The sequence below is a fragment of the Lactuca sativa genome, chromosome 8 (genome assembly GCF_002870075.4).
Source record: "Lactuca sativa cultivar Salinas chromosome 8, Lsat_Salinas_v11, whole genome shotgun sequence".
Taxonomy (NCBI): Eukaryota; Viridiplantae; Streptophyta; class Magnoliopsida; order Asterales; family Asteraceae; genus Lactuca; species Lactuca sativa.
Genome location: NC_056630.2, coordinates 295,868,598 through 295,881,574, shown reverse-complemented (window position 1 = coordinate 295,881,574; position 12,977 = coordinate 295,868,598). Strand labels below are relative to the sequence as shown.

The 12,977-nt window shown below is 36.4% G+C and overlaps 1 protein-coding gene across 1 annotated transcript; it reads left to right on the top strand.

Annotated features, from left to right (window-relative positions):
• The first annotated feature begins 263 nt into the window (after positions 1 to 263).
• Positions 264 to 9,230, top strand: LOC128128010 (pollen-specific leucine-rich repeat extensin-like protein 1). The gene is made up of 2 exons (XM_052766766.1): positions 264 to 775; positions 8,618 to 9,230. Exons 1-2 carry the CDS (start codon positions 264 to 266, stop codon positions 9,228 to 9,230), a joined length of 1,125 nt encoding a protein of 374 aa, XP_052622726.1.
• The last annotated feature ends 3,747 nt before the right edge of the window (positions 9,231 to 12,977 follow it).

The window sequence follows — 12,977 nt, the reverse complement described above, 5'->3', positions numbered from 1 at the left end:
ATGGAACAATCATTCGGTCTCAGGTCGTGAAGAGTTTGAACACATCCACACGGCAGTATGAAATTTCATGTGGGAGGTTCTGGACCATACTCACTCAACGGGCGATTGATACTTTGCAGATTCCGTTGATGAAGGATGCTCTCGTTGCAACAATTTCCACCTTCCGTACTAAAAAGATCATCATCTCAGACCCATCTAAATTTTGTCATTATGGTGCCATACCGGAGACGATGTACTGGGGTGTTACTCCATAAAGCAAAGTTATGGCAGATTACAACAAGTTGCATTCCATAGAACCGAGGGTTCTAACCCCAGAACAACAAGCTGTTCTTGACGCTCTTGATCAACCGAGTGGCAGAGGCAAACGAGTATGTGTCAAGAAGGAAACAACTGAGGCTAAAACTTCTAAGCCTTCAAAGAGCAAGAAACAAAAGACCGAAACCGAAAGCTCTTCAAAGCCAAAGAAGATCAAACGCATGGCTCGAAAACCAAAGGGTCCAACTCCTCCACCATCTGACGACGAGGATGATCAGGAAGCCGACTCTCCTCATGAATCTCCACGAGGTAAAACTCCACCTCGTTCTCCTTCACCAATTCCAGAAGATAAAATTCCAACACCACCTCCATCACCAAAACAATTCCCTCCTAAACCAGAAACAGTTAAAATTCCAACCCCAACCCCACCCCCACCCCCTTCACCAAAACCAACACCACCAAAACAACCAACTCCCACACCGACACCTGAGATACCAGTTTTGGTTGTTTTAACTGTTGGGTTTTGAGCATTCTAACACTTCCTAAGTGTACATGCAACCCTAAATACCTTGGATCTATGTTTTCTCTATTATACATGCAAATAAGAACATCCAAGGTATTATCCTAATCTAGCATACAAAAACTATGAATGTAACAAGATAGAATACATACCTCTTGATGTAGCTTGATGTCTTCAAGCTTTAAGAGCTTAGCCCCAATAGTGTGGAAGCCTCAAGTGGAATCACAAATCACCAAGACACCTTGGAATACTTTAGAGAATATGATTACTTGGTTCTCTCTAGTGAAATTGGCTTGCCCTTCTTTAGTGTATCTACACTAGTGCCAATTTCACCAACCAAAGACATCTTTATATAGTATGGAGGATTAGGGTTAAACCCTAATACCCATGACCTTTCATTTCCTAGGATCCATGGGTTAAACACTCCATGGACTATCCATGAAAGCTTAGCCCAACCTAAATGAACTTGGCCCATTCCATATATATATAAGAGTCCATATTTAATTAGTTCCTTTTGATCACTTATTTAATTATAAATTAATTCTTGATCAATACTAATTAAATAATATGATTCCATATTAATATATTAGAACTTATAATATATTAATATTAATCATAAACATACTATTCTCAAAAGATTATCCATATAAATTGTGTCGGCGAAGTGCAACCCAAATGGACCATGCCGGGTCGGGTCAAGTACATACCAAATATAGTTATGGACTTAGACATTAATCCAACTGTCTCCCACTTGGATAAGTCTAAAACTATTATTGTGTATGACTTCAAACCTAACTGGCAATCGTAGCTCTTAAAGCCGTTGTCAAACTCTGACCTTGTAGATGAACTCTGACCTTTGTCAATGACTTGTCCATTAGATAAGGGATCATATATTCCTCCATTCTAGATATCATATGGACTGAGACATGGATTATAATCATTCTCTCTGTCCATTTGTTGTTTCCCGATTTGCGATTTATGACGACTGACTAATTGAACAAATCAAATCAGTCCTGGCCCGGCCGAGCACTTCCATTTGTCATCATCAAATCATCGAGGGGCCCACAGATATCGCTTTTATCTCGAAGGTAAAAGGAACGGATAAACTTCGACTCATATGGCTTGTTCTACTACTTGTTGAATCATATACAAAGGCACGTTTTATAGCACCGAGTTACCGTATGCGTTTTCGTGCAATCAATGTACTATCAACTCATAGTAACAACTCATATCTCTAGGTTTGAAGAATATAAGATATTATCGTCTCATGATCACTCGTGATAAAATCCATGAAGTGATTCCAATGAGCGCGGGTTGAATCCAATACTCATAACTTATGAGCACTCATGAGTGTTGTAGCCCTTTGTCCAACACCTTAGACCTCTACAAGCCAACCCATGACAGTCTTAATTCATATGTACTTCCAACATATGATCGACTGTGGATGGTTTGAATAACTTAGTCATTCCGGAAGAATAACCCAGTTTATTCGGGAAGTCAAAACATGCAAAATGAAACACAATAATAATTGAATCCAATATGGTATCAACTCTTTGAACATAAATAAAACACCTTTTATTTATCACCATATGATTACACATTATTCATTGTATACTGTTTCAGCTATCAACTTTATTCTTGAATTTAAAACAATAGTTGTCCCATGCTCCAAGCATGTACACTATGTTTTCTTAAACACTAGTCATGCCATATACCAAGTATGCATACTATGTTTGTCTATGATCTTTACTTTGTGAACTAGATCAATTGAACATAACTTCAATGATTCTCTTTTCACACTCCCAAATCCTTACCGCAAATGCAAGAATTCCAAATTCATGCCATTTACTTAAATCTGTTAGATTCTAAACTTATATGCATTGATCCTCTTGTAATGATTATGCACAAAGTCATAAAGACTTGACAACAAACATTACAGAGCATTCCAAAGGAGATCATCTCCTTGGAAACATCCTTCTTGCATTAAGTTTCTTTAATCTTACACAGATTGAATAATTTCTAACTTTGAAACATTTCCAGATTCCATTTTGACTATCACTTCTGAACAAGAGTTGCCTCCTTACAGATTATGTCAATATGGTCCTTCCAGAATTATCACTATACTTCCAATTGTCCTTGAGTAAACAATCTTTGGTAAACCTTAGATTGTCCTCGACAATTGTTTAATCCTTTTAGTCATATCCAGTTCTAAACCTTTTCCCTTCTTAATGCCCCAGGCATTTGGGAAATTTTAGAATGGATGATTATAGCACATGTAATCGATCCTATATCCGAAGCATATGGGACACGATTCATGATGTCTCACATAAAGACTAAACCAGTCTTTTGCTATAACATTTCCATTTCTATTTGCCAAGTTCTCATAATTCAGATTATGAAAAGGGATGCCGTAATCATAATCGAATTTTAGAACGCAAATGATGGACCCATATACAGAATTTCCTTATGTTGAGCGATTCCAACATGAAATTCATATATATCCTTGACTAAATGATTAAAACCTCACGATCTAAGCTTATAGATTTGAGATGAAGTATAATTTCCTCTCCCTTAATTATAGCAAAACAACTTTTCCCAATTGAAACCTTTTGTTTTCTATAATTAACATTGCTAACTTGCAATATTTATCATAATTATCATGCTCCCACTAACATGATGATTATTAGCATAACACTTATGCTCCCACTAGCTTTGACATGTTCTCAGAAATCACCTGGACTTCTAGAAATCAATACTTCATTGACTTTCTTACCAAAGTTCAGATTTCTGATGCTAGATTGTTTTGATAAAACTTTATCAAAATCATACACCTTCCCTTAGATAGCACACTTGTGTGTCTAAACAATTATGAAGAGGTATGCCGTAATCGTAATGGTTAGACCTTTTTGCCACTTCTCACAAGTCCAGGTTAGTGTGCCGGTAAACCACACACGCTCCACTAACGACTTTGAGAATGCAAATATCACAATTGCTATCTAGCTAAAATCTACTTAGTGAAAGTGTTTCCTCACCATCATTTTCATGAATCGGAGAGAAACCTTATGACACTTAGATTTAATGGTGTATGTGTTCTTATCCATGTGAATTGTCAAAATCATAGTCACAAGACAAGGATAATGACAAACCCAAACTCATATGGACTGAACTCAATCTTAATTTCTTGCCACCTGGCAGCTCAAGGGCCTACCATTGCTTCCAAGTTGTTGTGCAACAAATTGAGAACTCTAAGAACTCATATGCAAATCCAACTTTAACTGGAATGGGCACAGAATATGTAAACACGATAGGTTATGAACCTCAAGTTGTGTGCTAGTGAAAAACTTCAGGTTCCATTCTTGATTAGTTCTTGAGACTTTCAAGACCTTTCAGACTCCCACTGTCCTCTTGACATATAAGACTCCCTTTTCAAACATCCAAGAGATAGTGCGGATTCTAATCAAGACAAACACTTCACACAATTGGCCTAAGTTGGTCTTTGTTTTATCCAAAACATCACAACTTACCAATTTCAAATGTACTAGAGTAGAAAACTTTTACTCTTACATTTGACAAGTGTTTTAAACCTTCTTTTGAGACATGTCACTCAAGTTACAATCTTGGAGTATGACTCTAAGACTTGTATTGGAATGAAGTATGACTCATCTTCTTGATTTAACCATTTCAACAATTCAAGATCCCTCTTCTTAGTCATAAGCATGCACTAAGATTTTCTTAGAGAACTAATTGTGCTATGGTTTCTTAATCATTAAGATGATCACAAAACTGATACTAAAGTACTCTCCCATCTTTTCAGATTTGAGAAACTTTTATCCTTCTGCCTAAGTTGATTCTTCTTATTCGCTCTTCCATACATTGGGACCTTTTCCAATGTCTCAGAGTTACACTTAAGCTTGTAAGTATAGTCATATTTACTGAGCTTTAGTAAGCTATGATGAATAGTCTTATCAATCTTTTGTGGTGGACTTAATTAGTGCACAAGAATGTGTACTCGATCCCTTAGTCCTTTACTTGACTCACACATCCATGTGACCGAGTAATTAGTCTTAATTTTCCAATACTTGAAAGTTCTCATTCATCATGCTATACAACTTGCATGATTCCAAGTTCCGGTCCAATTGAAACTTGGGTGATGAGAATCTTTCCTTATTTGGTAAATCTAGACATTACCACAAATGAAAGAATCAATTTCATATTTCCACTCTTGCTCTTAATGGAATCATATAAGCAACAATTTTTCCTTAAATGCCATTGTAAGGATATTTTAAAATAAATAAAATCAAAAAAAATTTCTTTTATTTTAAAACTTTGCGGAAAAACTTATCCTTACAATCCATATGAAAACTTGTTGTTATCTATTCCTAAGCAATATCTCATAACTCCTAAGAAGTAGCTGAAGAATCCGATTTTTCAAACTATGCGATACAAATCCATCTATGCGATCAGATTCAACATATTCTTTCTTTAGGTTTCTTCACTTTTCTTTGATTCTTAAAACATCACCATGTGACCCAGTCACATCATGTATCAAGAATCTCAGAATAGAAACTTAACAGAGTTAGATAGTGGACTTTACCTGAAGTAGAGTCAAACTTATTGACTTTAACATCCTTAGGTAAATCTGGCAGCTTCGCAACCAATGCCCCTTCCTTTGGCAATATTAACATATGGACCCTTTGATAAAGGTACACGGGACTATCACAGACTTAGCTTTTCTCTTTACGATTTGGTCAATCGAGTTGACTATGGCCGATCCCTTTCCACTGGGAAGAGAGAGCTTTACTAGATATCCAATGTCATCATTGTCAATGTCCATAAAGATTTAGGAAGTTGATCTTAGCAAATAGATAAGATCATTAAGGGTCTTGTCATAGTCTGTTTCATAGGTGTCCCAAAGGAACTCACTATGTGACTTAGAAAGTGATTGAACCACCAACTTTCTCAAGACTTTGACACCCAACTCTCCCGGCTTGTCAATATGTGACTACATCTCCAAGATGTGATCACACCTAGACCTTGCCTTGCCAATAGGGCTTGAGTGACCTTAAACTTTTCAAGAACTTGTGGGTTAGGGAGAATAGTTGGAGGAGGAGAAAGAAGTATGATATCCATGGGACATCATCTTCATTAGGAAACCTTGTTTCAAAAGATTTGGGAAGATCATAGGTGCCTAAACCAGACAACTTTTGGGAGATATTCAAGATAGTTGATTTAAAGTCCTTAATATGACACCCAATATGAAATATTAAGGCTAGGACCCAACAAACTATTTTATAACTTAGAAGAGGTATGCCGTAATCCAAGCTATAAAATATTTGAAGGTAGGTGAATGAAGATTCACCAATTTCCACCAAGATAAACGAAATGTATTATTAGGTTTTAATTGGTTTTGAAACTCCTAGATCTTTGAGATTAATTGAACTGTTCAAAGGCATGTTTCAATCTCGAGTGTGCCCTTCAGGTTTTGTGACTGGGATGCCGAGGATCACAAAACAAGGTGTGAAGTAACCATGAAAATCACTTGGTACCCTTAATAAATTACCCCTCAATCGATGTGCCGGTTAACCACACACGCTCCATCGATACTATGATAAATATTAAGTCACCCTTTACCTACCTTGTTAAGTCCAAGTTTGTGTGCCGGTTAACCACACACGCTCCACTAACGACTTAGACAAAGTGTAAAGTGTAATTTCATGGGTTAGCACCTTATTCACATTTTTCCTAAGTAACTAAGATTGGGTATTATTAAGAGTTTAGTTACTTAGTATTATCATTAATACTTTTAATGAATGAGAATTATAGTCTTGTCAAACCCGTTCGGCTAACGACCCTCCACCGGTCAAGCAAGCGGTGGGTGAGAGTGGACACCCATTAAGTTGCCATTTTATAGGCAACAACCTTATACCCACCTGATAGACCGACTTCGTGAATAAGGCGTACTAGCGGTAAGACTGACTTTACTCTTATACATATATATATTATTAACTTATAATATTATAAAGTATAAGGGTTGAATTTTAACTTTTAAAATTCTAAGGGCTAACTTGGAATTAAAGTATTCATAAGAGAAAACTTTACAAATTCCAAAACTTGAGGGCAAGTTTTGAAACTATTCAAAACTAATTAATTCCATAACTTATGTGTTTAAAGTAGTTTTAATCCAAAAACTCTTCAAGTTCCATAACTTGAGGACAAGTTATGGAAGACTTTAAAATAATAAAAAAAATTAAGTTTTCTTTATTTTATAACTTATGGAATTAATTAAGGTTACACCTTTTTTTATTTTATTTTATTTTATTAAATGAAGAGACTCTTGGTCCTCCATAACTTGAGGACAAGTTATGGAGTCATAAAACCATTTAATTAGAACTAGACTCTTCACTTTTGTAACCTTTGCCAATTTTTATGAGTTTTATGATTCTTAAATGTGACTTTTCATATAACTTGAGGACAAGTTACAAAAACACATTTTAGAATCAAATCTTAGATTAATTTGGATTAAAACCAACTATCACATAATTTTATTCATTAATCTAAATTCACTCATAAAACAAGGTAACACAAAAAACTTTTGGTGATCCATAACTTATTCTTAAGTTATGGAATCCTTTAAAACATTAACACCAAACTTTGTAACTCCATAAAAACTTTGAATCAATTTTTTTTAAAACCTTTTCGTATCCATAACTTATGGAGGTTTCAAAAAATAAAACTCTTTAGATCAAACTTTTAAAACTAATAAAATAATCATATTATTTTATCTTTTATTAAATTTGACCTAATTCAACTCATAAAGCAAATTATTCAAATTTTACAAATAATTAGTTTTTCACAAGATCAAGTAATTATCTTAAAATTTGACAAACTTCATGTTTTTTTTTCAACTTTGAAAATAAAATATTTGCATCAATATAACAGAAAACAACCCGTGGCTCTGATACCACTGTTGGGTTTTCAGCATTCTAACACTTCCTAAATGTACATGCAACCCTAAATACCTTGGATCTATGTTTTCTCTATTATACATGCAAATAAGAACATCCAAGGTATTATCCTAATCTAGCATACAAAAACTATGAATGTAACAAGATAGAATACATACCTCTTGATGTAGCTTGATGTCTTCAAGCTTTAAGAGCTTAGCCCCAATAGTGTGGAAGCCTCAAGTGGAATCACAAATCACCAAGACACCTTGGAATACTTTAGAGAATATGATTACTTGGTTCTCTCTAGTGAAATTGGCTTACCCTTCTTTAGTGTATCCACACTAGTGCCAATTTCACCAACCAAAGACATCTTTATATAGTATGGAGGATTAGGGTTAAACCCTAATACCCATGACCTTTCATTTCCTAGGATCCATGGGTTAAACACTCCATGGACTATCCATGAAAGCTTAGCCCAACCTAAATGAACTTGGCCCATTCCATATATATAAGAGTCCATATTTAATTAGTTCCTTTTGATCACTTAATTAATTATAAATTAATTCTTGATCAATACTAATTAAATAATATGATTCCATATTAATATATTAGAACTTATAATATATTAATATTAATCATAAACATACTATTCTCAAAATATTATCCATATAAATTGTGTCGGTGAAGTGCAACCCAAATGGACCATGCCGGGTCGGGTCAAGTACATACCAAATATGGTTATGGACATAGACATTAATCCAACATTAACTTCAATAACCAAAACCTCTCTACTACCTCCACCTATATCTTCGGTTTCTATATCCACCACACCTGTAACTACTCCCATCATTAACCCAATCACCATCACTACTACAACCCCTGATGAAACAACAAGGGTCAACGTATCTCATACGGGGGCACCTACTGTATCTGAAACCCCAGCCACTCCTATACCTCCCTCACCAACCAAATCAACCGATTCTGGTGCGACTCTCGGTGTTGACAATGATGAGTATGATTCCACACACTTTAGTCCCTATCGTTTGCAATTGGATGAGGATACTGAAGGTCCAATCAATCGACAACACTTGGACAGTATCCACGAGAAGCTTGACAAGTTGCTGGCTGATACAAAAGCTTATGGCGGGGTTGTTCTAAAAGCCTTTGTGGAAGCCGCCATAGAGCAATATACTAAGGCCATGGAAAAATCAACTGAAGCTGTTAACGAATACACTTCACTTGGCAAGAAAGCTACGACTGATATTGCTGAGGTTGTTCGCACAACTCAGATTTTTCTTGACTCTTTGAAAGGGCATGCAGACACCAATGCAGCTCAAGTTCGTGCTTCTGTTGATTCACTTTCTCAAGCTTTAAAGGAAGAACACTTGAAATTTGAAGACGTTTGCTCCTCTCTGAAAGCCAATAATGCGTCTCTCATAAGTTTGGTTTCTTCAAAACTGGACTCTATGCATGCTGAGATAGCCAAGGAGAGTGCATTAAAAGAATAAATTTCTAAACAAGCCTCTACCATTGCCGTTCAGCAACTCCATCTTACATAGGCAGAGAAGGAGATTTCTTTATTAAAATCCGAAAGAGCCGTCTTTCGAAGCAGCGTAAATGATGTGAAGGACATGCTAACCAACATTCTTGGTGCTCATGATCCAATTCTGACTCTTTCTATTCACAATCATCTTACCACAAAATTTCTTCCTGCTCTTGCTATTCTACACGAGATGAAGGGTGTTTCGGAGCCTTTCGTCACTCCAAAACAAGGGGGAGAGGAATCACAGCAGGCCGATCTTATAAAAGAATTGAAGGTTAATGTACCTTCAGGTTCTGGCCCGGAGGAGAAATTGAAACAGATTGCTTTTGATAGTGGAAGTGATACTGATGAAATGATAGCCGAAGCTCTGCAACGAAAGAAGAGAGATAAAGAATTGGATGAAAACTTAAAAATCTCCAAAGAGGCTGAGGAAAATGAGCGAAGAAAGAAAGAAACAGAAGACATTCTTCAATGCAAGAAAGCTCTTTTTCCAGAATGGACGAGGGAAGTATTGATCAGTCAGGCTATTGAGTCACCAAGCTTTTATTGGTTAGAGCCGATTGCATCATTCGACTGTGACAATTCTAAGGACTCACAGTTTGACATGCCTATTACACGAAAGGCATTTACTTTTCATTGTTTTTATTCAACTGTTGAGGTTCTGTTTCCCAGTCCGAAGGTTGGCCGAGAGCTCATTGGTTGGTATTTAAAATATGGTCAACCTCAGTACCGAACGTGGAGTGCTCAAAAGATTACGACTGTCAAAGTTTTGAAGCTGACTCCAGCAGGCAATTTTGTCAATGTCCGTCTCAAGGTGACACGAGGGACTACAAACTCTGTCTCATTGATATCGCTTGTTGATCTCCCCAATCTTAATCCACATGATTGGATTTTGCTTGTCAACATTCTACTTGATCATTCCAAGGAGTAGGAACCGATCATAGAACATCTGAAAAGAATGTTGGGATCCTATATACACGAAATTGCTACAATGGATCAGGAGATTGCAAGGGTTAGGAACAGAAAGCCGACAACCAAGCCGACCCAAAAGCCCTGCGATGTGAATAAGATGAAGATCGGGCAGATTGACTCAACTCACTTAGCTGTTATGTTTACAAAGGGTGATGCTCACAGGTTCTTGTTCGCTTTGGTAGATAAACATCTATTTTCTACTGACTGCTTGGAGCACATCATCAATCTAATCCATCGGTGCAAGCAGAACTCGGAGGATGATAAGAAAAAATTTACTGATATGCTTCAGTAGTACATCACCTTTCGGTACCATATGTTAGCTATCATACTGAGAGTGTTCAATACGGTGAAAAAGCCCTCGGTTCCTAAGGGTTGAAGTTTCGGCTCCGAAGACGCAAAGGGGGAGATTGTTGGGCTTATTATGTTGCATCTTAGGACTTTTTGTATATATCCGGATCGGGCCTGTCCATCCGTGATTATCTCATTAGGGTTAGCCTATATATATGCATGCATGTATGCATTATTGAACACAAGTCTTTTATTTTACGATTGAGCTTGTAACCCTAAACACCTCTACAATCGAAGTTCTTAATCGAGCTCTTCTAAGGTGTTGAAGCATTAATCATATGACATATTCAAGCCATATTCTCTTTCACTTTACGTTCATTCTTGTTTGCGTACTTAGAACTAATCGATCCTAATAGAACTTTGTTCTAACAGAAAGAGTAGTTCAGCATTTAAGCTGGTGAGTTCATAAGTATTTAATGTCAAAGTATGTATAAATTTTGAATGAAATTGTTTGTAGATGTTTGAAAACTCCTTAGTAAATCTCGTATTTCCTACTAGTATAAAAGTAGCCTTCTACCAAGACCCGACTGTTTTGAATCTTTGCTTCTAGAAATCTAGTCTTTTCCATAAGTGTGTGATAGTTTAAAAGTTCCAAAGTTTTAATGTAATAATGTTTTTCATGCCTAGAATAGTAGATTTATGTACGTATAAAATTGTTAAGGCATTGGATAACCCCGTAAATCAACGTGTTTTTAATACTCCATGTTAGTTTTATAACCATGCTTTTGACCCAGACTGCCTGTAACAACGTTCTTCAGGCGTTGCAACATTATGACATTTTTCACACCAAACCTGCCGATCTAACTGTAGCTAACAGTTTAGGTGCAGGATTATCAATCTCGTATAGATCTATACACAAGTATCACGCTCTCCCTATAAGAGATTATGGTATATAATACAGGACTTTAACGACATACTTAAAAGTACGTGAAGTTGAATGTCTCACAAAACTTAGTATCAAATAGATTTACGTATGAAAAGTCCATTTGTTCTTGTATATGAAATTATTTCCTCGATATAGTACTTATAGTATGTAAAATCTCATGATTTCCTTGTAAACTATACCTATTATAGTTTTTCCCAAAACTGTATTTCGTTTGTATGGTAAACCATAGTGTAGTGTCGACTTTGTACGTAAAGTATAACATTGGTAATACCATTATTGAACATTTATACTCAAAATATAAGTAAAGTGTTTGATATATATAACAAGTTTTACATCATAAGGACAAAGTGTTATCGTGATATGTTGCACGAGAACGTTTTCGCATGATAATTAAAAATCACATATGTTTGATGTTTTTCACACGAGGATACCCATGTGTTTACTTGTATTTCCCCCTAAAAGTATTAAAAAATCATTTAAATCGTATATAAAGTGTGTTCGTCAGGGTATGAACTCACCTGATAGAGTTAAGATGGTGAGATGAAAACCGAGCAGAACTTCGACTCGAGAAGCGGATTTCTCGGGAATCTCGGGAGCGTAAAACTTCATTTGGGGCTTGCGTATGAAAACCGGGGCTTTGGGATATTTCTTGCTCGAAAAACACAATAAAAACGCAAGACAAAGAGAGGAAATGAGCACTTATGCCCGTAACCCTCGCATTCCTTTTATAGGGGCTGAAGACCCTCGATACGCTGGGCATACGGGGTTACGTGGGGCGTACCCGACGTCATGCGTGACCGCATCCTCGTCTGCCGGACTTCGGATGGGATGGGGCATAGAGGCGTAGAAGAGTGACGTGGACGATTCGAGGCCTAGCACCCGAGTACGCTGGGCGTACGAGGGTACGCTCGGCGTAAATCGTCTCGGTTTGTGCCCTTCGAATCTGTAAAATCCATAACTTCCACGTACGAGCTCCATTTTCGACGTTCTATATATGCACGCGTAGGTGAGAATATGCTCTACAACTTTCATTTAGACTTCGTCGGCTAGTTTTGAATTTATTTTTAATTAATTATTTTTAACAGGCCGGGACACGAAAAAATCCGTTAAAAATTCATAACTCCTTCATTCGACGTCCGTTTTCGTCAGACTTTTTACCGTTGCAATACGATTGTCGAGACCTTTGATTCTCATTTAGGTTGATTTGGCCAAAAGTTTCTCAATCTCTATTGCGGGTTTTTAGCTGTCTATTGCTATCCCGAAACTTTGAAAAATCATAACTTCTTCGTTATAACTCGGATTTTAGTGTTGTTTATATTTTTGGAAAACTTATTATGACATCTATCATTTCTGAAATCCAGTAGAGACTTTTAAACAATTTATTTTTAACGATAAATTCATTATATCCAAAAGGGATTACAATTCTTGACTTTTTAGGTCATTACATAGATTCAAAATATATGGTTGTCACAACTTATGTGTTTAGGATTGTAAGCGTATGATTAC